This window comes from Oncorhynchus kisutch, linkage group LG9, assembly GCF_002021735.2.
Source record: "Oncorhynchus kisutch isolate 150728-3 linkage group LG9, Okis_V2, whole genome shotgun sequence".
Lineage (NCBI taxonomy): Eukaryota > Metazoa > Chordata > Actinopteri > Salmoniformes > Salmonidae > Oncorhynchus > Oncorhynchus kisutch.
The window spans coordinates 3,554,693-3,579,970 of record NC_034182.2 but is presented as its reverse complement, the minus strand read 5'-3'; the positions used below and the strand labels follow the sequence as shown (position 1 = coordinate 3,579,970).

Sequence of the window (25,278 nt, the reverse complement as noted above, 5' to 3'; positions counted from 1 at the left end):
AACACCTGAAATAGCTTTTTTTCTGCAGTCTAGAGACATAATAATTATGCTTCATTATATGTCAAAATGTGTCTATTTTTCTGCATATCTACACATACCTCTTGAGGTGTCTGTATCCTCCTTACTGGTGGTTCTTTTTTTAAACAAACTAAATATGCTTCTCTGCATCTCTGCTAAAATCTGGGTAAAAGATTAAAGGAATGTGAGTCTTATTCAGTACATTTAGTAAACGATTGCTTTTCTAAAGTCTGCCAACCTTGCCAGCAGGCATGCCAGCTAAGATAGTTAGACAAGCTAGCTACTCAAACTTGATTGCCTGAAGTGGCTTCATGGTAGCTATTTATGCGGTCGGGAGATTGGGAACCTATCTGGGCTAAAACCAACTTTATAGAATTGCTAGGTGGCTAGTAATATTACAGAGAAAACAACGACAACCACACACACCCACACACACACACACATACACACATACACACACACACATACATACATACATACATACATACATACATACATACATACATACATACATACATACATACATACATACATACATACATACATATAAATTAATTAAACATGACAAATCTGAGGGGGGCACCTGTCTCTATGCCCCCTATGGGCATCTCTGTCTGTCTGTCTGTCTGTCTGTCTGTCTGTCTGTCTGTCTGTCTGTCTGTCTGTCTGTCTGTCTGTCTGTCTGTCTGTCTGTCTGTCTGTCTGTCTGTCTGTCTGTCTGTCTGTCTGTCTGTCTGTCTGTCTGTCTGTCTGTCTGTCTGTCTGTCTGTCTGTCTGTCTGTCTGTCTGTCTGTCTGTCTGTCTGTCTGTCTGTCTGTCTGTACAAATGAGTGTGTGTGCTTTGCTTTGCTTTACTCTATAAGAGACCCTTAGCATGTCAAAGCACCAAGTGGCATCTGTAAATAAACACAACCCCATAGAAACACAAGCCACACATTGCGTCCAGGGGGGTAAGAAACACTAAAGGATTCAACAAACAATGTTGCTTCTGTCCTCACCTCACATTCCCTGTTTGAAAAGTGTCTCAAAAGCAAGTGGCTTCCAAAGACACACTCTGAAAGATAAAGATTTACAAGACAAACATTTATTTTTGCCTAAACACATGTAAACACAATGTGATCACCATACTGTACATTTTGTATCACTTTTTATAAAGCTATATCTATTATATTGTTGTACAAAATCTAGAATTGAACAGTGTATCAGTATGTGTTAGATGAGTACTGCATCCAGACTGAACATGTGTTTATTGGAGTGACAATATTATGGTGGGAAAGAAAGAAACATTGTTTAGCGAATGAGAAAACAAATGCAATTCTGAGAGAACGGACCACTGCCGTGTGACATTTAAAACTGAACTAAAGTACACTCAACTGTCCCACTTAACTTTTTTTTTTACTCTGTCCCATGTTTGGGCTTTGTGAGACTGACGATCAGTCGAAGAGGAGAATCAAGTAGTAACCTGCTGAATCTGTAGAGAAAACCCCCCATTACTGACAAACAATGAAGTGCTGATGATCAGCCAAGGGATGTGTGTTCGGCATCCATTTTGTCTCAACTTGTAAATGAGTGATGAGTGAAAAGGGACACAGACTGACCGTAGGGAGAAACTGTGAGACCAGCTGCTGCAACATGCAGTGTAGTATTGGAAACATCTGGACCTCTTCCAGATATCAGGGGGAATTGTTATTGAAACATATTCAAAGTCTTGTCTCGAGGGAATGAACCATTTTGAACCATTGTAGGTGCGACTTCATTTAAATATCTCTTCAAATGGACAAATGGAATACAAATGATGAAAACTTATATTGTGGAAAATGTATATACAGCAGTGTACACTCTTCCAAAACGGTTCTTCAGCTGTCCCCATAGGAGAACCCTTTTTGGTTCCAGGGAGAACCCTTTTTGGTTCCAAGTAGAACCGTCTGTGGAAAGGGTCCTACATGAAACCCAAAAGGGCTCTGTCTTGGAACCAAAAGGGTTCTATTTGGAACCAAAAATAGTTCTTAAAAGGGTTCTCCTATGGGGACAGCCGAAGAACCCTTTAAGGTTCCAGATAGCACCTTTTTTTTTCTTACGAGTGTACAGGGTGTTAATTTTTCATTTTCGTCAGTATGTAAATCGAATCATTGTGCTCTCATCCGCTGTGCCTCATGGCTCCTAATACGGTCGATATATTGTCTGTTAAAAGCGTATTATTTGAATTGTATATATCTCGATAGTATACATTATATGTCATTTGGATGAGGTACAGTTGGAATGTACATAAGTCTACACATGTTTAATAGCTATCTGAATGTTCCCTTCCCTTCTCACCCTCCCTTGTCCTAATATGATACTCCCTCACCCCTAATGTACAGTAATAATGTTAATGATTTCCTTTGCGCCATTAGTTGATTGTTTAATAGTTCTGGAAAATGAAGCTGAGTGTTAATATCACTGGCCACTCACTCACTTATGAAGCTGTAAAATATGAACCATATTCAGTGGATTTATGGAGGCGTATTCATTTTTTAAATCAATTCAAATAAAATGTATGAAAAATGTTTAATGGCATTTTGTGTCCAGATTATTGAAATGATAAAGTGGTGTGGAGAAATGTATCTTGTTAGGTCGGAATTGGAAATAGCTTTCATATTAAGCCTCCATAATTTCATATGAACATGAAATTACTTCAATCAGGGTGAGTAAACATCACACATATTTGGACATCATTTCAAAGTTGTTGTTTTTTAATGTAATCGATGATTAGGACAGGTCAACTCCAGTTGTAAACTACAATAACAGTTTTACTCAGAGTTCAACTGGAGAGCGGGGGAACTACAAAGTGAGGTATAATAGCAGGAGAACCAGAACTAATACTGGACACAAGCTCTTACACACTAACAGCTGTACAGAACATTAGCTCATTTATACAAAAGTTGACAAAAGTTTACATCTTTCACTGTAGATAACATTGGAAAAGGAATTTCCTTTACATCAATGAGTACTTATGTTTCTTATTAATGTATGCCCTCAAAAACTGTTAGAAAAGTTGTTAGCAATTTTGCTGTTGAATAACCTTTAAAACCCCAGTAAAGGCATGAGGTTTTAACTTTAAGCTGCTTTAAATCAAGACATGCAAGAAATTATTTGTTATTTGAGTGAGAATCGTTTTGTCACCTCAAACAAAAAGGATGTTATGTAATATGAACAAAAATCTAATTTATTTTGACTTTCCAAAAATGATCCTGAAAATTTTTATAAGGTAAGCATTTTAGTACGAAATGCTTAATTTGTATTATTCACGCAAAGTATGAAATCGCCTACAAGATTTTCCTATGAGAAATTTGAAAGAAATACATTTTATCACTACTATCCAACTCTTTGTTGTGTAGCTGCTACAGGCCCCTATAAACCTACAGGACAAACAAATAGGAACCATGCTGAGATAGGGCAGTATAAGCATCAACTTCCATTTCCTGATTCCCATGATGCACCACTAGTCCATCAGAGTGCGCTCCCTCTTCTTCCCATCCCGCTTCGGCTTCTTGGCATCTGCAAGAACAGGTGGGCATCAGGTTAGAATCTACATCCATACTGTCACTTACCCTGCAGTCAGTCGTGTTTTTAATCCTACCGCTGGCCTGAGGACTGCAGGTTTACTGTGCATGTGGACAAACATGAAAAGTGCTTTATCATCGTCCCACAAGAGTGGCTTTAGTACCTGACAGCCATGACAGGAACCGCAGTCAATACCCCAGTCTCTGGTCTGATGAACAGGAGCAACATACCCCACCCTCCATACATATATTCTGCTATCTATCTATCCATCTGTCTATCTGTCGATCTGTCTGCACGTCTGCTTGTCTATCTGCCTTCCTGTCTGTCTGCTTGTCTAATCTATCTGTCTTCCTGTCTGCTTGTCTGTCTGCCTGCCTATCTGTCTGTGTGTCTGTCTGCTAGTCTGTCTGCCTGTCTGCCTGTTTGCATGTCTGCATGTCTGTCTGTGTTTAGAAGAGCGTGAGGGGGAAAGTAAACAACAAGGAAAAGGCAGGACTCATCTAAAGTCTGTTTCCCCCAGGAGCTCCTATCATTGTAGATTACAGGGTGGGATGTTGTTGGTGGGCGGTAACAGACGAGGATGTCAACTGGCTAATCAACACCTGTTTGTTTTGTACCTGATCTAAAGCAAGTTCCCACCTGCCACTAATTTAAGGTCCTCCCACGTCAGTTTGTTGATGAAAGCCTTTGCCACCCTCTCCAGCTAATCTGAGAAAAACGTCCTCAACATAAACAAACACTCCATCAATACTACTGTACGTTGCTGCTCCACTGCAACATATTAGAACGATCCAAATTGGATTTAAATTTACAGCACATGAATCGATCTATTCACCACCAATGCAGCATTAGCCAATATGCAGTGCCAAGCCAAATCATATACTGTACCAAGCCAAGTCATGTACTGTACCAAGCGAGGTCATGTACTGTACCAAGCCAAGTCATATACAGTACCAAGCCAAGTCATATACAGTACCAAGCGAGGTCATGTACTGTACCAAGCCAAGTCATATACAGTGCCAAGCCAAGTCATATACTGTACCAAGCCAAGTCATATACAGTACCTAGCCAAGTCATATACAGTACCAAGCCAAGTCATATACAGTGCCAAGCCAAGTCATATACTGTACCAAGCCAAGTCATATACAGTACCAAGCCAAGTCATATACAGTACCAAGCCAAGTCATATACAGTACCTAGCCAAGTCATATACAGTACCAAGCCAAGTCATATACAGTACCAAGCCAAGTCATATACAGTACCAAGCCAAGTCATATACAGTACCAAGCCAAGTCATATACAGTACCAAGCCAAGTCATATACAGTGCCAAGCCAAGTCATATACAGTACCAAGCCAAGTCATATACAGTACCAAGCCAAGTCATATACAGTACCAAGCCAAGTCATATACAGTACCAAGCCAAGTCATATACAGTGCCAAGCCAAGTCATATACAGTACCAAGCCAAGTCATATACAGTACCAAGCCAAGTCATATACAGTGCCAAGCCAAGTCATATACAGTACCAAGCCAAGTCATATACAGTACCTAGCCAAGTCATATACAGTACCAAGCCAAGTCATATACAGTACCAAGCCAAGTCATATACAGTGCCAAGCCAAGTCATATACAGTACCAAGCCAAGTCATATACAGTACCTAGCCAAGTCATATACAGTACCTAGCCAAGTCATATACAGTACCAAGCCAAGTCATATACAGTACCTAGCCAAGTCATATACAGTACCAAGCCAAGTCATATACTGTACCAAGCCAAGTCATATACAGTACCAAGCCAAGTCATATACAGTACCAAGCCAAGTCATATACAGTACCAAGCCAAGTCATATACTGTACCAAGCCAAGTCATATACAGTACCAAGCCAAGTCATATACTGTACCTAGCCAAGTCATATACTGTACCAAGCCAAGTCATATACAGTACCAAGCCAAGTCATATACTGTACCTAGCCAAGTCATATACTGTACCTAGCCAAGTCATATACTGTACCAAGCCAAGTCATATACAGTACCTAGCCAAGTCATATACAGTACCAAGCCAAGTCATATACAGTACCTAGCCAAGTCATATACTGTACCAAGCCAAGTCATATACTGTACCAAGCCAAGTCATATACAGTACCTAGCCAAGTCATATACAGTACCAAGCCAAGTCATATACTGTACCAAGCCAAGTCATATACAGTACCTAGCCAAGTCATATACAGTACCAAGCCAAGTCATATACAGTACCTAGCCAAGTCATATACAGTACCAAGCCAAGTCATATACAGTACCTAGCCAAGTCATATACAGTACCAAGCCAAGTCATATACAGTACCAAGCCAAGTCATATACAGTACCAAGCCAAGTCATATACAGTACCAAGCCAAGTCATATACAGTACCTAGCCAAGTCATATACAGTACCAAGCCAAGTCATATACAGTACCTAGCCAAGTCATATACTGTACCTAGCCAAGTCATATACTGTACCAAGCCAAGTCATATACAGTACCAAGCCAAGTCATATACAGTACCTAGCCAAGTCATATACTGTACCAAGCCAAGTCATATACAGTACCAAGCCAAGTCATATACAGTACCAAGCCAAGTCATATACTGTACCAAGCCAAGTCATATACAGTACCAAGCCAAGTCATATACAGTACCAAGCCAAGTCATATACAGTACCTAGCCAAGTCATATACAGTACCAAGCCAAGTCATATACAGTACCTAGCCAAGTCATATACAGTACCAAGCCAAGTCATATACAGTACCTAGCCAAGTCATATACAGTACCTAGCCAAGTCATATACAGTACCTAGCCAAGTCATATACAGTACCTAGCCAAGTCATATACAGTACCTAGCCAAGTCATATACTGTACCTAGCCAAGTCATATACAGTACCTAGCCAAGTCATATACAGTACCAAGCCAAGTCATATACAGTACCAAGCCAAGTCATATACAGTACCAAGCCAAGTCATATACAGTACCAAGCCAAGTCATATACAGTACCTAGCCAAGTCATATACAGTACCAAGCCAAGTCATATACAGTACCTAGCCAAGTCATATACTGTACCAAGCCAAGTCATATACAGTACCTAGCCAAGTCATATACAGTACCAAGCCAAGTCATATACAGTACCAAGCCAAGTCATATACAGTACCAAGCCAAGTCATATACTGTACCAAGCCAAGTCATATACAGTACCTAGCCAAGTCATATACAGTACCAAGCCAAGTCATATACAGTACCTAGCCAAGTCATATACAGTACCTAGCCAAGTCATATACAGTACCTAGCCAAGTCATATACAGTACCAAGCCAAGTCATATACAGTACCAAGCCAAGTCATATACAGTACCAAGCCAAGTCATATACTGTACCAAGCCAAGTCATATACTGTACCAAGCCAAGTCATATACAGTACCAAGCCAAGTCATATACTGTACCAAGCCAAGTCATATACTGTACCAAGCCAAGTCATATACAGTACCAAGCCAAGTCATATACTGTACCAAGCCAAGTCATATACAGTACCAAGCCAAGTCATATACAGTACCAAGCCAAGTCATATACTGTACCAAGCCAAGTCATATACAGTACCAAGCCAAGTCATATACTGTACCAAGCCAAGTCATATACTGTACCAAGCCAAGTCATATACAGTACCAAGCCAAGTCATATACAGTACCAAGCCAAGTCATATACAGTACCAAGCCAAGTCATATACAGTACCAAGCCAAGTCATATACAGTACCAAGCCAAGTCATATACTGTACCAAGCCAAGTCATATACTGTACCAAGCCAAGTCATATACAGTACCAAGCCAAGTCATATACAGTACCAAGCCAAGTCATATACAGTACCAAGCCAAGTCATATACTGTACCAAGCCAAGTCATATACAGTACCAAGCCAAGTCATATACAGTACCAAGCCAAGTCATATACTGTACCAAGCCAAGTCATATACAGTACCAAGCCAAGTCATATACAGTACCAAGCCAAGTCATATACTGTACCAAGCCAAGTCATATACAGTACCAAGCCAAGTCATATACTGTACCAAGCCAAGTCATATACAGTACCAAGCCAAGTCATATACAGTACCAAGCCAAGTCATATACTGTACCAAGCCAAGTCATATACAGTACCAAGCCAAGTCATATACAGTACCAAGCCAAGTCATATACAGTACCAAGCCAAGTCATATACAGTACCAAGCCAAGTCATATACTGTACCAAGCCAAGTCATATACAGTACCAAGCCAAGTCATATACAGTACCAAGCCAAGTCATATACAGTACCAAGCCAAGTCATATACAGTACCAAGCCAAGTCATATACTGTACCAAGCCAAGTCATATACAGTACCAAGCCAAGTCATATACAGTACCAAGCCAAGTCATATACAGTACCAAGCCAAGTCATATACAGTACCAAGCCAAGTCATATACAGTACCAAGCCAAGTCATATACAGTACCAAGCCAAGTCATATACAGTGCCAAGCCAAGTCATATACAGTACCTAGCCAAGTCATATACAGTACCAAGCCAAGTCATATACTGTACCAAGCCAAGTCATATACAGTACCTAGCCAAGTCATATACTGTACCAAGCCAAGTCATATACAGTACCAAGCCAAGTCATATACTGTACCAAGCCAAGTCATATACAGTACCTAGCCAAGTCATATACAGTACCTAGCCAAGTCATATACTGTACCAAGCCAAGTCATATACAGTACCTAGCCAAGTCATATACTGTACCAAGCCAAGTCATATACAGTACCTAGCCAAGTCATATACAGTACCTAGCCAAGTCATATACAGTACCAAGCCAAGTCATATACAGTACCTAGCCAAGTCATATACAGTACCAAGCCAAGTCATATACAGTACCTAGCCAAGTCATATACTGTACCTAGCCAAGTCATATACTGTACCAAGCCAAGTCATATACAGTACCAAGCCAAGTCATATACAGTACCTAGCCAAGTCATATACAGTACCTAGCCAAGTCATATACAGTACCAAGCCAAGTCATATACAGTACCTAGCCAAGTCATATACAGTACCTAGCCAAGTCATATACAGTACCAAGCCAAGTCATATACAGTACCTAGCCAAGTCATATACTGTACCAAGCCAAGTCATATACAGTACCTAGCCAAGTCATATACAGTACCTAGCCAAGTCATATACAGTACCAAGCCAAGTCATATACAGTACCAAGCCAAGTCATATACAGTACCTAGCCAAGTCATATACTGTACCAAGCCAAGTCATATACAGTACCAAGCCAAGTCATATACAGTACCAAGCCAAGTCATATACAGTACCAAGCCAAGTCATATACAGTACCTAGCCAAGTCATATACAGTACCTAGCCAAGTCATATACAGTACCTAGCCAAGTCATATACAGTACCTAGCCAAGTCATATACAGTACCAAGCCAAGTCATATACAGTACCAAGCCAAGTCATATACAGTACCAAGCCAAGTCATATACTGTACCAAGCCAAGTCATATACAGTACCAAGCCAAGTCATATACAGTACCAAGCCAAGTCATATACAGTACCAAGCCAAGTCATATACTGTACCAAGCCAAGTCATATACAGTACCAAGCCAAGTCATATACAGTACCAAGCCAAGTCATATACTGTACCAAGCCAAGTCATATACATCCTATCAGCAGTGGAGCATTAATGTGAAGAATGTGATGATCAGCATATAAACTATTGTAAATCATCCCGATGCTAATCTTTAATCCCTGATAAACAAACAATGCAATCCATCGGTAAATACAGAAGTAATGATTCCTTACTTGTATAGAATTGACAAATCATTAATAAGTGGGTATAAATGAACCCGTTGTAAGGGTCGATATGCCTCAGGCCAATGTACAGACCTAGAGATGACTCATGAATCGCAAGTGTCTAACTGATTGGTGATAACCTACCAGATGTTGCCTGTGCTACCAAAATGCATAATGTTTGTCACTCGAATCCTCCTGAAATATAATGCTGACATCAATGCCCCAGGGACCTGCTATCTGATCTATACATTTCTCATAAGCACATGTATTGCAATTGTCACGGCCCCTCCTCTGCAGTGCATGTTGTGGACAAGCCGAGAGAGTTCTGTGAGTTTGGAGATTGGGATGTGGGTGTTCATACAAAAACACAGAAAATTGCTCCTCGCTCCATTTGTTTGGACAGTTTTAATTTGTTTAACTGTGTTTTTGCCTTTGCCTTTGTCAGCACGTTTGGCTCCCTAGGGAGACAGAGAGAATCACATTCCCTCTGCGAGCCCCGTCTGTGAGATTGGAGCTCTCACCATGCCGGAGTGCTTTCTGCTGCATAGGCACATTACTGTGTGCTCTCTCCGCTCTCATTTCTGCCACCGCACTTTTGACACAGACTCATAATAATCAGAGCGGCTCTGAGAGATTATGTTTTGAACCGGGATGCCATGAAACAGGCTGAGTGCAATAAAACTGAATTCAGTGTCTGAATGGGCTGTCTGGTACACAGAGACACGAAGACACATCCCTTCTCAGGGGAATGATAAACCATCGCCGGCCCCAAAAGAACTCCTCGACGGCAGCCACAGGGTTTTCATCTCTATAAAGCCTTTTGTTTCCCCCCAAATCATCTCTGACATTCTCCGCTCCCCACTGTGGCTCCCCTGCTCATTCTTCTGGGTAAGGAGGGAGGAGAATAGGAGAATTCGACAGGTATTCATAATGTTTAATTTCTGCTTCATTTCGGTCACTCTCTGTTTTCCAGCCTTTCCATTTCATTCCGTGGGGCCCGTCTCTACCTGAGGTTAGACAAGGGAGAAGCTGACACTGAATCTCAGATCGCTCCCTCGCTGCCTCACAGCATTGTCTCCTCAAGACTATGGGCCTGACAGATGTTTTCTCCATTGCTCCTGGCAGCAGCAGACAAGGTGGCTGTTTAGAATTGTACATATGACTGGATGGATATGGTGGCCCCAGCCGGAAGTAGGATAGTCCCTCGCTCTGTAGTCGGGGTTCATTACAAGTCCTCTGATCCCTCCTCTGTGACTCTGCCTGGCCTGGAATCCCCTTCCAACACACACACACACACAGAGGCAAGCACATGCACACACGCACACACAAACATCGTCAGCCTCTCTGTTTCCCAGTAACCCCTTAGCTTACCAGGGCTTATCTGTCAAATGGCAGACATGGGAAATCATACTCTCAGATAGCAGGTCTTTCTTTTCAACTCTCTCCATTCTTCTTCTCCACCGTCATCCCTCCCTCCTTCTTTCATACTGTGGTTCTCACCCTCCCCAGGGCAGTAGGCCCGATTTAAAACAGGACTGGCCTCCATCACACAGGATTCATTTGGGAGTATATGATCATTCATACAGGTACAGTGCTATACAATCCTGTACATGTGCTTCCTCGCTCACACACACACACACACACACACACACACACACACACACACACACACACACACACACACACACACACTGTATAGAAATGACCATTAAATGTTAATCACTGCAGAAGTAATGTTATTTCTGTGTGTCACCTTGCTATTTCTGTCACTGAAATACACCGAAGAAATACACCAACACAAATATGATTTTAATTTGGATCAGATTCCTTACATGTGACATCCTAAATAGGCTTTGCTCGGCTTATGTGAACGATATTGTAGTTTTTCCGAGAACCATTACCCAAGCCAGGGGTTCCACTCCACTGTCAATCTGACATGTTTTTTTCCGTCACAGTGAGATTTGTCTTACCAGCTTTTTACCCTTTTGAATTCCCCAACTCCCAGGTTATCAGGATGTGAGGGAAACTTGAATTGAACCCAAAATCCCAATCAGATTGACAGGAGTGTTTTTCTCTGTCCTCGACCAGGACAACTGTCTTAACCGTTAGCTGCCTGCCTGAAACACAATGAGGCTCTGGTCCAGTCGCTCCTGGAGATTCTGTTCTGTTCTGGCACACCCTCTCATACAGCAGATTACTGTCAGGGCTGCTGACAAATCTACCCTGATTCCAGTTTCACACTCTCAACATATCACCACAGTAGCCTACTTCTCAAAACGTAGTCAGATTGGACATAATGTACACACTAGCCCCATGAGTCCTTTACTGGCAACATCATGCAGGATTCATTCTATTTTTTAACAACTTCTGCTCTCACTTGATTGGTTTTAACAGTGGGAGTCATCAGCTAAATAACGGACAAGAGTGGGACAAAATCTCTCCTGATATGTGGTGGCCAACTACAAGAAACGTCTGACCTCTGTGATTGCCAACAAGGGCTTTGCCACCAAGTACTAAGTCATGTTTTGCAGAGGGGTCAAATACTTATTTCCCTCATTTAAAGGCAAATCAATTTATAACATTTTTGACATGCATTTTTCTGGATTGTGTTGTTGTTATTCTGTCTCTCACTGTTCAAATAAACCTACCATTAAAATTATAGACTGATCTTTTTTTTGTCAGTGGGCAAACATACAAAATCAGCAGGGGATCAAATACTTTTTTCCCTCACTGTAACAAACTGAATGGCAAAAAATGTGTTATCTTAAACACGGTTTGATGAATGATGAATGCCAATCTTCATCAGCGCATTGAATCAAGTCGTTACACAAACAGGGATAACTGTGACTGACCTAAATATTGAATATGCACTTTCATTCTATTAAGATACTCATCTAGTTCATTGTATCAGACAGGTGAAATTAACCAAAACGAAATACATTAGAAATCTATAATGTCTGTTGGGCGAATTGCCAACTAAAACCACAATCTGCAATCCTCTATGTCATGTTCGGTGACCATCTCAGTCTCACTGCTTTCCATAATTGAAAGAGAAAAATCGATGTTTCTTGACATCTCATATTGTCTTCTTTAAATGGGTGAGTCTAGACGTCTACTGGCAGTTACTGAGAGAATGCAGCATTACATTTTCATACTTGTACTGCTCAATACTTGTATTTACCTTAGTTCACCCGAGTTGAAGACTCACTCCGACTGAACTTTTTAGGCTCAGTGAAGGGGCTAATTCCACCATAGTGGAGCTGGATTAAACATGAATCTCTGACAAGTCTAGCACTATCGCAGAATGAATCATTCAGAGGATGTGGAGTCTTCAGCAGGATGTCATCGGTGTGAGCTGTGAAAGTACTGCCAAATAATATGCTAATAAATATACGTTAGCAAGGTTAAAGGATGTAAAAAGTGGACTGAAAGTGGCAACGTGCTTTAAATATGAAGCATAAAGGGAGCAGGTGAAAATGGTCCTTTTCTGATGGTTTAATTAACCAAACGTAATATCATCTTCCAACGCTTCCGCACATTTATGGAGATTCACTCTCCAATGTATTGACTATTGTGTTTAAAATGGATCCGTTAACTTTGTGTTTTGTCCTCTACCAACCATGTACAGTGCCAGTCAAAAGTTTGGACACGCCTACTCATTCAAGGGTTTTTCTTTATTTTGAATATTTTCTACATTGTAGAATACATCAAAACGAGGAAATAACACATATGGAATCATGTAGTAACCAAAAAAGTGTTAAACAAATCAAAATATATTTTAGATTTGAGTATCTTCAAAGTAGCCACCCTTTGCCTTGATGACAGCTTTGCATTCTCTCAACCAGTAGTCACCTGGAATGCATTTCAATTAACAGGTGTGCCTTGTAAAAAGTGAATTTGCTGAATTTCTTTCCTTCTTAATGCATTTGAGCCAATATGTTGGGTTGTGACAAGGTAGGGGTGGTATACAGAAGATAGCACTATTTGGTAAAAGAGCAAGTCCATATCATGGCAAGAACAGCTCAAATAAGCAAAGAGAAACGACAGTCCATCATTATTTCAAGGTCAGTCAATAAGGAACATTTCAAGAACATTGAAAGTTTCTTCAAGTGCAGACATACAGTGCCTTGCGAAAGTATTCGGCCCCCTTGAACTTTGCGACCTTTTGCCACATTTCAGGCTTCAAACATAAAGATATAAAAGTGTATTTTTTTGTGAAGAATCAACAACAAGTGGGACACAATCATGAAGTGGAACGACATTTATTGGATATTTCAAACTTTTTTAACAAACAAAAACTGAAAAATTGGGCGTGCAAAATTATTCTGCCCCCTTAAGTTAATACTTTGTAGTGCCACCTTTTGCTGCGATTACAGCTGTAAGTCGCTTGGGGTATGTCTCTATCAGTTTTGCACATCGAGAGACTGAATTTTTTTTCCCATTCCTCCTTGCAAAACAGCTCGAGCTCAGTGAGGTTGGATGGAGAGCATTTGTGAACAACAGTTTTCAGTTCTTTCCACAGATTCTCGATTGGATTCAGGTCTGGACTTTGACTTGGCCATTCTAACACCTGGATATGTTTATTTTTGAACCATTCCATTGTAGATTTTGCTTTATGTTTTGGATCATTGTCTTGATGGAAGACAAATCTCCGTCCCAGTCTCAGGTCTTTTGCAGACTCCATCAGGTTTTCTTACAGAATGGTCCTGTATTTGGCTCCATCCATCTTCCCATCAATTTTAACCATCTTCCCTGTCCCTGCTGAAGAAAAGCAGGCCCAAACCATGATGCTGCCACCACCATGTTTGACAGTGGGGATGGTGTGTTCAAGGGGGATGAGCTGTGTTGCTTTTACGCCAAACATAACATTTTGCATTGTTGCCAAAAAGTTCAATTTTGGTTTCATCTGATCAGAGCACCTTCTTCCACATGTTTGGTGTGTCTCCCAGGTGGCTTGTGGCAAACTTTAAACTACACTTTTTATGGATATCTTTAAGAAATGGCTTTCTTCTTGCCACTCTTCCATAAAGGCCAGATTTGTGCAATATACGACTGATTGTTGTCCTATGGACAGAGTCTCCCACCTCAGCTGTAGATCTCTGCAGTTCAGCCAGAGTGATCATGGGCCTCTTGGCTGCATCTCTGATCAGTCTTCTCCTTGTATGAGCTGAAAGTTTAGAGGGACGTCCAGGTCTTGGTAGATTTGCAGTGGTCTGATACTCCTTCCATTTCAATATTATCGCTGGCACAGTGCTCCTTGGGATGTTTAAATCTTGGGAAATCTTTTTGTATCCAAATCCGGCTTTAAACTTCTTCACAACAGTATCTCGGACCTGCCTGGTGTGTTCCTTGTTCTTCATGATGCTCTCTGCGCTTTTAACGGACCTCTGAGACTATCACAGTGCAGGTGCATTTATACGGAGACTTGATTACACACAGGTGGATTGTATTTATCATCATTAGTCATTTAGGTCAACATTGGATCATTCAGAGATCCTCACTGAACTTCTGGAGAGAGTTTGCTGCACTGAAAGTAAAGGGGCTGAATAATTTTGCACGCCCAATTTTTCAGTTTTTGATATGTTAAAAAAGTTTGAAATATCCAATAAATGTCGTTCCACTTCATGATTGTGTCCCACTTGTTGTTGATTCTTCACAAAAAAATACAGTTTTATATCTTTATGTTTGAAGCCTGAAATGTGGCAAAAGGTCGCAAAGTTCAAGGGGGCCGAATACTTTCGCAATGCACTGTATATGTAAATCTATGGCTTTGCTTATAAGCTCTCCGACACTCCCCCTCAGCCTACCTTGCAGCTTGGTCTTGGGGATCTTGCCGCAGGGCTTGGTGGCGCTCACTGTGTTAGGACAGGTGGCATCCATGAGAGCGCGTTTCAGCACCCCAGTCCGGTTCTTCTTCCCTGTCACCAAGTCACACTCTCCCCAGGCCTGGAAGTCAAACTTGCATTCACCTACAGAGACATGGTTACAACAGAGATACATGTTCAATGCAAAACACACATTTTACAGGATTGTTACAGCCACAGACATACCTACTGTATAAACACTGCCGTTCAAAAGTTTGGGGTCAATTAGAAATGTCCTTTTTTTGAAAGAAAAGCACATTTTTTGTCCATTAAAATAACATCAATTTGATCAGAAATACAGCGTAGACATGTTAATGCTGTAAAGGACTATTGCAGCTGGAAACAGCAGATTTTTTATGGAGTATCTACATTTGCGTACAGAGGCCCATTATCAGCAAGCATCACTCTTGTGTTCCAATGGCACGTTGTGTTAAATAATCCAAGTTTATCATTTTAAAAGGCTAATTGATCACTAGAAAACCCGTTTGCAATTATGTTAGCACAGCTGAAAACTGTTCTGATTAAAGAAGCAATACAACTGTCCTTCTTTAGACTAGTTGAGTATCTGGTGCATCAGCATTTGTGAGTTCGATTACAGGCTCCAAATGGCCAGAAACAAAGACATTTCTTCTGAAACTCATCAGTCTATTTTTGTTCTGAGAAATGAATGCTATCCCATGCGAGAAACTGCCAAGAAACTGAAGAACACGTACAACGCTGTTTACTGGTCTGGTCTGTATGGAGGAGTGGGCCAAAATCCCTGCTGCAGTGTGTGCAAACCTGGTCAAGAACTACTGGAAACATATGATCCCTGTAATTGCAAACAAAGGTTTCTGTACCAAATATTAAGTTCTGCTTTTCTGATGTATCAAATACTTACGTCATGTAATAAAATGCTAATTAATTACTTAAAAATCATACAATGTGATTTTCTGGATTTTTGTTTTAGATTCCGTCTCTCACAGTTGAAGTGTACCTATGATAAAAATAATTATAGACCTCTACATGCTTTGTAAGTAGGAAACCCTGCAAAATCGGCAGTGTATCAAATACTTGTTCTCCCCACTGTACTTCAAGTTAGAAAATCCTTCCCCTAACCCTGACCTTAACCCTTTCACCTAACTACTAACCATATCCTTAACCCTAAACCCTAGCCTCGCTAATGTTAGCCACCTAGCTAATGTTAGCGTTAGCCATTTAGCCACCTAGCTAACATTCACAACAAATTGGAATTTATAACATATCAGACGTATTGCAGATTTGTAATATATTATATGAATTTCAATTGTAACATATCATAAGATTTTTATGGATGATGAACTTCCACAAATTAATACATAGCATATCATACTAATTTGACTGTCCCAGATTGGTATTTACTATGTTACGTCTACCCGTAAGTCCAGGCTGCTTGTATTATGGTGATTGTAGCACCCAGAAGACATCCCATAGGTTGAATACAACTGATCAAGTAAAACATGAAATGTAATTACAGTTTTCTGCCTAGAATCAGTTATTAAGACCTGGACCCTCAAGCTCAGAGAGCTGCTGTTGTGGAACATCCTTTCTTTTACTGGAAAAGGGATTTTTTTCATAAAATGTCTGATTTATTTTAGTTTTATCCGTTAAATAATCTGATCTTCTACTCAAAAACACCAGAACTGGTAATATTTGCAAAAATAATTACATTCCAACTATTCTCAGCCCCAGGACTTTCTTTATCAACCACCAACTGGTGCACCGTGTTATTAGCCAATGTATGGCTTTCCCTGCCAAGACCGGATTGTCTCCTTTATGCTCCATTTTGCCCAGTTTCTCCACTCTGAAGTATCCATCTGTCTTTCCCATACATAGACTGTCTGACGTTCTCTGCCTTTCAAAGGGGGCCTCCACTCTTTCACTTGATATTTTATTCTCTTTATGGAAAGAAAACATTTAAGCAGTCTACAGACTGGATTTCATTAAGGATCTTATTTTACAATTTATTCAGAGTCCTCTTTAAACTCCTCCCCCAAGGATGCAGGGCTGTTCCAGGAAAGGGTAGCCATGCCCCGTTCTTGTGTGTAAGAATGTGTGTCCGCATTCGTGTGTGTGTGCGTGTTTGTGTTTGTCATCCCTCCATCCCTCTCTCCCGTCCTTTTGTTGGACTCTGGCGTAGCTCCCTCTTGGCTGTGACACTCATTTCCCTAATTCTCTCAGAGAAAAGCTTGGGCCGCTGTCACCTGGCTCTGAAATCCCAGGGCACTCGGCTGAGGGGAGTGGAGGGGGGGGTGAGGAGGGGTTGACAGGACCATTGTTCTGGGAATTCTACAGGGATCTTCAAAACAGAGTGCTCTAAAAGCTGTACCTATAATTTGGCAGTGAACACGTGTAACATATGGGCATATGTGAACCTTACTCCTCAGCCTGAAGTGTCCCCACTTGCTAGCTTTTCATGTGGCCCTGACTGGTAAGATGCTTCAGGTGGGCAGTCACGTGTGCTAGCAAAGCAGAGATTTTGGGTTCAAGCCTGGGTGTGAGCTGAATCGGGAGGAAGCTAGTAAGCAAAGTGGCAGGTAGCGCATGCTCTGTTTGGACATGACTTACATCTCTGCTGTATATACCCAGGCTGTAATTTCCTGAACCAGGCAATCATTCTCTGGGAATGTCCATTCATGAAGACTGAATTGGAAACCCAACTGAATATGCTACTCCATTGAGTAGCAGCATTTAATGGACATTTCCCGTTTAATGGACATGGATACACAACAAAAAATATGACCAAAACAAAAAGACATAAAATCCCTAGACCAGTCATGTTCGTGCTGAATTGTAAATGTGAGTCCGCTCCCCATGACCACACTCACACACCTCCAAACTGCTTCTTCCAGTTACAGGGGATCTTGCAGCGCTGGGTCTTGATGGTCTGCTTGCAGTCGGTGCCAGTGCGTGTGCCCTCCCTGGTGCCCAGGCCGCAGTCACCCTCGTTGGCCACGCACACACTCCACTGCCACTCCCCACAGTCCGACTTACGCTCCTTCTTCCCTGCAGGGTCGCACACACACTCCAACCTTATACTGCAGTTATGTCTGGAACATAATTATGTGGGCTGTAATTAGGCCAGGCTAGAGCTACACTACCACTGTGAAAGGTCAAAGTATTCAAATATATAAAGCACCGAGATGTGCGTCTGTCATTGTGAGTCTGCAGTGAGCCCCCCTGCTTAAAGTGTATTTATGCACAAATCTACCCTGATTTGAGCTTTGCATCAAATTACCATTCATACCTTGTAGCAGGTACTGTAATAGGAGATCCCCCCTCCATCCACATATCAACTGTCTGACTGCTACCAATCTGCCAGTGTTTCTCACCTTGTTTCTCAGCTATCCCCCCCTCGCCTGCTGTCACTGTGAGGACCAGGAGGGCCATGACGGCCAGAAGCGTCCACTGCTGCTGTCCTGACATGCTAGGAGAGAGGGAGAACAGGCACTGAGGAATAACAAGTACAGCAACCTATGTAACTCTGTGGGAGACATTCCATTGAAGGCCTCCCCTTCACCACCCTCTCATTTCTTCAGACGAAGGGGCAGACTTGACAAAGAACCACAGCATGCCCCTACTTACATGTATGGTTTACAGTTACAGGTGAAGGCAAGCTCAGGCTATTTGTGGAATAAATGGTTGTTATCTGCTACAATGGCCTGCTGTGTGCTGCGCTGTGCTCGTGTCTACAGACGTGTATGATGACATGGGGAAATTATCGGCTGTCAGACAATGATACAGACGATTTGGGAATATAAATAAACCGTTTTTTGCATGTTCTTTATGAATAGACTAATTGTTTCCCCTCCAGGTGCTCTCCGGCCTCCCAGAGGCCCAATAAAGAGAAGCACCATTCTAATCGCGGGTGCTGCTGTGCTCAGGAACTCTGGGTGGTGGAATTAGCGCACCATCCCCGTTTCTCATTCATTCCTTCTTTCACTTTCCCCCTGTTTATTTTGGAGATACCCTAAAACCCACAGAAGGGGAATCAGCGTGAGATTTAAACAATTACCGAGCGTCTTGGATGCCAAAATGCTCCACTGTGCCCAAATTACTGCAAAAGGTACAGCCTGGTGGGGAAATCATTTACATTTGTCAATTTTAATTAATCATGAGATGACATGGCTCTTACCAACCCCCTGGCGCACTTGGCCCTGTATTTTTAGTCCTCTCCAGTTTGAGACTTTGCAGAAGTTGATGCACCCCACGTCTATTAGCCATGTAGGCAAGGTGATAATCAATTTAAAAAGATGGCATTCAAACTCTTTCTTTTCTTTTATTATTAACCATTATTAATAGAGTGATCACTGGTTGAATTCACTTCTGCTATCCGTGCATCTATATATAATGAGTCTACTCTGAGTTGAACTCATTTGAATCCTTACAGTACAGGTCTTGAACCCTCAACAGTGGAAGCATACGGCATACCCACTTTAACTGAGAGGCAGAATAACATTTGATTTGATTTGAGAACCCCTTTAGACAGACTGTTTTCTTGCCAGAAGCAGTGTTGTTGTCAGTCAAACTGTTCAGCCAATGGTCCATTCTTCTCTCTATTCCAAGAAAAATCTTGTTGGTCCAACACCTTTGATCGTTTCTAAAAATAGACAACCTGCAAAGTCTAAAGTGTTTTCTGAAGAATTCCCCAATCGTACTCCAGGTTTGCAACCAAACCATTTTGGAAGCTACGACATTGTGACTTCTCAAAGGAGAAGTCTTTCCGCTTTAATGATTCATAAGAAGTCTGCAGATGAGTTCCAGTCCAGGTCCAGGTGTAGTTGAGGAGGGCTACAGGTTAAAGGGGGATATCAACCTCCTGCAGCATTCAGTACAGTATGTTCAGACAGCATAGTATGCTGAGGGGTAGATTACAGGGTTTCCCGATGCAATGGAATCAAGTGTTCCTCCTTTCACTCACTGGTGCTGTGCATCAAATATTTACACCAAATCCCTTTCTGTCTCTCAGAGCATGACAACACTTTCCATAATGGATGAATGGATTGATTCAGTACACTTGACTTTTAGATGCTACATGTGCATCTTCATTGTAACCTGGATTTCCATTGTAAAAAATAAAGATGTTTTTATTGTCACATACACCAAATGGGCGCAGGGAAATGTGTTGTTTTACAGGGTCAGCCATACTAGTATAGTGCCCCTGGACCAAATTAGGCTTAAGTGCCTTGCTCAAGGGCACATAGATTTTACACATTGTTGGCTCAGGTATTCAAACCAGCAACCTTTTGGTTACTTGCCCAACGCTGTATCTGCTATGCTACCTACCGCCCTACTACTACAGCCCTACTACTACAGAGTCGATCGATAATACCTGTATCTCAGATACTGTACACACCATGCATACTGAACCATACCCAGGTTATTGTATGATATTTAACTTGTATTTGGGAATAATGTTACGATTTATTTTCCCACTATCCCTCCCACCACCCATAGATCATTTCAAATGTATATCTTCTCATATCACAACCAGACACAAGTCACCCTATGACAGTGGATTTCAAAGTTGGGGTTGTGAACCTCCAGTTGGGTTGCCAAAATTGTAGATTTTCATAGATATATTTTTTCTTACCGTAAAATAAGAGTACAGATTATTGTATGGGACAATAAATATACAAACGTTTTTGAGAAAGATTATTTGAAAAATACCATTTTATTGAGTGAATGTATTCGGCACTATTGTCCAATGTCCTCTGTCACATAAACAAAAGTCTTGCCTGATTATGTATGTCCAGACGTCGATTAACACCTCTTTATTATGAAAAGCACATTTATTGACTGTTATTGATGTGGTGCATTCCTCAATGTGTTTGTACCTTTTTCATACCTTTATTGAAGTTGATTGTCAATTAGGTAATTGGTAGGGTTTGTGGTGCATTCTGGGTCATATGTATTGCTACAAGAAGCTTATAATTTTTTTGCTTGTTAGACAAGACATCCAGGTAACAGGTTGGCTTGCTTGCTTGCTTGCCTGCTTGCCTGCTTGCTTGCTTGCTGCTGGTTAGTGCTGAGCGATTAACCACATCAGTTCTATGTCATTCAGTTTTTTTCTGTGAGCTCAATAGTCAAATTGCACAGTATATCTATAGATTAATCAGATCCAGCCTGAACTGTGCGATGTCGTAGGGAGTTGTAGTTTCCAGCAGGCCAATATTCTATATAGTATAGTGCATAAAGCATGGTAATTAACTACAATGACCATAATGTAATTGTCCGTCCGGTCTGTTTCCAAAGACAGTACAGTATGAAACTATGTATGTTTCTTTATGCCTGCTACAGAGGAGACAAGAATGCGGTATCGTGAGGGGATGTAGAGATCAGCTGCTGCTTTACCAGGTATCCCTACCTGAAAATACATGATCAAAGTAACTGATAGTTGGTATTCAGCAGTCATAAAAGCATGCGTTACTTACTTTGAAGAACTACAAAATTGTGATTTTTGTCAGACAGCATAGGCTGTCTATAGCATAGCTCTATAGAGATTAAATGATGACTTGGAATGAATTAAGAAAGTAATCAAATAAAACAAATGTAATATACACAACAATTTAAATATTTTATTAAAGTAAAGTAATGTGAATAAATGATGGTTAATAAGTAGTAATGGGAGGTCACTACCATCATGGGACTTGTATTAATTGTTTTATTCTGTGTTGTTACAGCATTCAACACAAATAATCGAAACCGAAATCGAAAACCTTTACATTTTTTTATAATCTAACCGAAACCAAACCGACCTCAAAGCACTATTGGTTCAGCACTACTGCCAGGTTTACAGGCATGATTGAAGCCTCTGTTTTCTTTGGGTAGAGATTTATTTGATTCTAGTCTGTAGATCTGCATTGTTGCAAAAGCTAAATCCAAATGCATGGTCAACTTCACAATATTTATTGGTTACTTTTCATTTCAATAAGAATTGAAGGTGATATGTTGATGTAAAAAATGTAAATTTACCATTTCAAAGGTTGTCATTAGATTTGGGATGGGTGGGGATGCGAGAAATTATTGTGAAAAAAAGTGAAATTCTGGTGGGAAGAAATAGGGTCCAAACTGAAAAAGTTTGAATACCACTGGAAGCCAAATGAGAAGGCCTAATACGATGAGTCATCACTCCTATCTGTCACAATGAAGTGGGATTCTTTCCTGTGGATCAGCCGGGAAGATCACAGTGTGGAGTGCTGGGTAGGCATGTGAGGCCCAACCCCAACCACTCCGTTAGAGGAGGATGACATGGCTTAGGGACCACAGGAGAACATGCGTTCACCAGCTGCCAAGCAGGCGGTTGCACCTCAGTCCTCCTCAGCCCTCGACACTGTGACAGACACAGTCCATGAGCCAGGCCGAATTAGTCCGATCAAACACTCCATTTCCCCATTGATCTGTGAACAGCGGTGGCGGCGCTCAGCGAGTTTGTGGAGCTCACCACAAACTCCTTCCCCTCCATTCCCGCTCCACTCCCTCTCTCATTGATACTGCTTCAATAGTTAAAGCCTCTATTCATATCATATCAAGAAAAGAGCCGTTACAATGAATAAATGAAAAGACAGAAAGAGAATCGACTGGGGGGTATTAGCTTTCTAAAGCTACATGCAAAATATTAGACCACAGTCATCCTCCAAAGAATGAAAATGTACACTTGATCTTTTTTTCATGTTTTAATATTATGAACGGAATAGATGATATGGTAATCCAACCATTACAACTCTCTACTGGTATGATGGACGGAAATATCCTAACAAATGAGGGGGATTCATGCACTAGCATGCTGTGGTAAGTAGCCATACATAAATAAAACATGCATTGAATTCTATCCCCCTGAAGGCTCAGAGGCAAATCCCCATTTTCTTAAACCAGCAAGAATTCAATTATACATAGATCGTATTTTGAGATAAGTATAGCCTTCAAAGCATTGTTTTAGGTTTAAATAAGCTTTCCACTGTTCATCCAACCTCAGCCGCTCACAGATTACGAAAACAAATAGGCCTAAACAAACTTGTGAACAGGGAGAAGTAGCTCCCTGCCTTCCCTGTCCTATGCCTAGTATTGTTGTTCCAAAATGTAATGCGTACATGACAACATTCTGTTATCTTAGTGAGAAGGTGACCTACAATAACGGCGTACCGGTGTTTATGTAGGCTAGAGAGATGGCTATCAATGACACTAAACCAGGGTGCTAAACCTAGTTCTGGAAATGACAGATTGCTCAGATTACAGCGTCCTATAACTGCCTGGTCACCTGGCGGGTTTATATACCCCTTAAGACGTCATTGTGATATCTTATTACCTAGCAATAGAAAAGCTACACAAGGTACAACAACCTCTAATGCCCGGTACAGAGCTATGAGAGGGCCAGGAGTCTTTCCTGACTTTGTGAGAAACTCCAGGCCTTAGTAAGATCAGGTCATCACGTCACTCTCGATGGTGGCCCCTAGTTTAAAACGTGATGCCAGACTATCTCAAAAGAACACAATTCACTGGTTGGTTTAGCTATTACTTTCTGTTGACTCTTATTGAAAGGGAAAATGTTTGAGTATTTTTCTATTTGTCCTTGGGGAAAGTAGCATGGATATACACCATTGAGATGTTTTAATTATATTTTAGAGGAGCAGAAAAATGCTTCATCCAGACACACAGTACATTAAAAGGATGTATTTCTTGTTGAGTGTTTGCCTGTTTGTGTTTCATCATCACACCTTAAGATACATTTCTAAACAGATGAAAAACATCTTGACTACGGAGTGCAGTGTAAGACTGGTTGCAAACACAGCCACCAGGTATACAGTATGACCGGAACAACATAAAAGTTCACAAAACCCCAGAAAAACAGATATTACTGTATTGCTAGACATTTCTGCACGGTTGGAGCTAGAAACACAAGCCTTTCACTGCATCCGCGATAACATCTGCAAAACTGTGTACGGGACCAATAAACTTTGATTTGATTTGATAGAAAAAAACATGGTTAACGAACCTCCACCAGCCAGAGGAAGATAGTCATGGTAAACAAACCTCCACCAGCCAGAGGAAGATAGTCAAAGTCACGGTAAACAAACCTCCACCAGCCAGAGGAAGATAGTCAAAGTCACGGTAAACAAACCTCCACCAGCCAGAGGAAGATAGTCAAAGTCATGGTAAACAAACCTCCACCAGCCAGAGGAAGAGAGTCAAAGTCACGGTAAACAAACCTCCACCAACCAGAGGAAGAGAGTCAAAGTCATGGTAAACAAACCTCCACCAACCAGCCAGAGGAAGAGAGTCAAAGTCATGGTTAACAAACCTCCACCAACCAGCCAGAGGAAGAGAGTCAAAGTCATGGTTAACAAACCTCCACCAGCCAGAGGAAGATAGTCAAAGTCATGGTAAACAAACCTCCACCAGCCAGAGGAAGATAGTCAAAGTCATGGTTAACAAACCTCTACCAGCCAGAGGAAGATAGTCAAAATCATGGTTAACAAACCTCCACCAGCCAGAGGAAGATAGTCAAAGTCATGGTTAACAAACCTCTACCAGCCAGATGAAGATAGTCAAAGTCATGGTTAACAAACCTCCACCAGCCAGAGGAAGATAGTCAAAATCATGGTTAACAAACCTCTACCAGCCAGAGGAAGATAGTCAAAGTCATGTTAAACAAACCTCCACCAGCCAGAGGAAGAGAGTCAAAGTCATGGTAAACAAACCTCCACCAGCCAGAGGAAGATAGTCAAAGTCATGGTTAACAAACCTCCACCAACCAGCCAGAGGAAGAGAGTCAAAGTCATGGTTAAAAACCTCCACCAGCCAGAAAGAAGATAGTCAAAGTCATGGTTAACAAACCTCCACCAACCAGAGGAAGATAGTCAAAGTCACGGTAAACAAGCCTCCACCAGCCAGAAGAAGAGAGTCAAAGTCATGGTAAACAAACCTCCACCAACCAGAGGAAGATAGTCAAAGTCACGGTAAACAAGCCTCCACCAACCAGAGGAAGAGCGTCAAAGTCATGG

The 25,278-nt window shown here is 41.3% G+C and overlaps 1 protein-coding gene across 1 annotated transcript in view; it reads right to left on the bottom strand.

Annotated features, from left to right (window-relative positions):
- Positions 1-1,082: 1,082 nt before the first annotated feature.
- The window catches only part of LOC109896272 (pleiotrophin-A), a 46,508-nt gene continuing 22,312 nt past the window's right edge, over positions 1,083-25,278 (bottom strand). The window contains exons 2-5 of the mRNA XM_031831545.1: positions 18,610-18,704; positions 18,110-18,283; positions 15,203-15,364; positions 1,083-3,555 (exon numbers count right to left, since the gene is read on the bottom strand). Of these exons, the coding sequence (XP_031687405.1) occupies positions 3,500-3,555; positions 15,203-15,364; positions 18,110-18,283; positions 18,610-18,703 (486 nt within the window). The 5' untranslated portion in view covers position 18,704 and the 3' untranslated portion in view covers positions 1,083-3,499. The remainder of the gene's footprint in view (positions 3,556-15,202; positions 15,365-18,109; positions 18,284-18,609; positions 18,705-25,278) is intronic.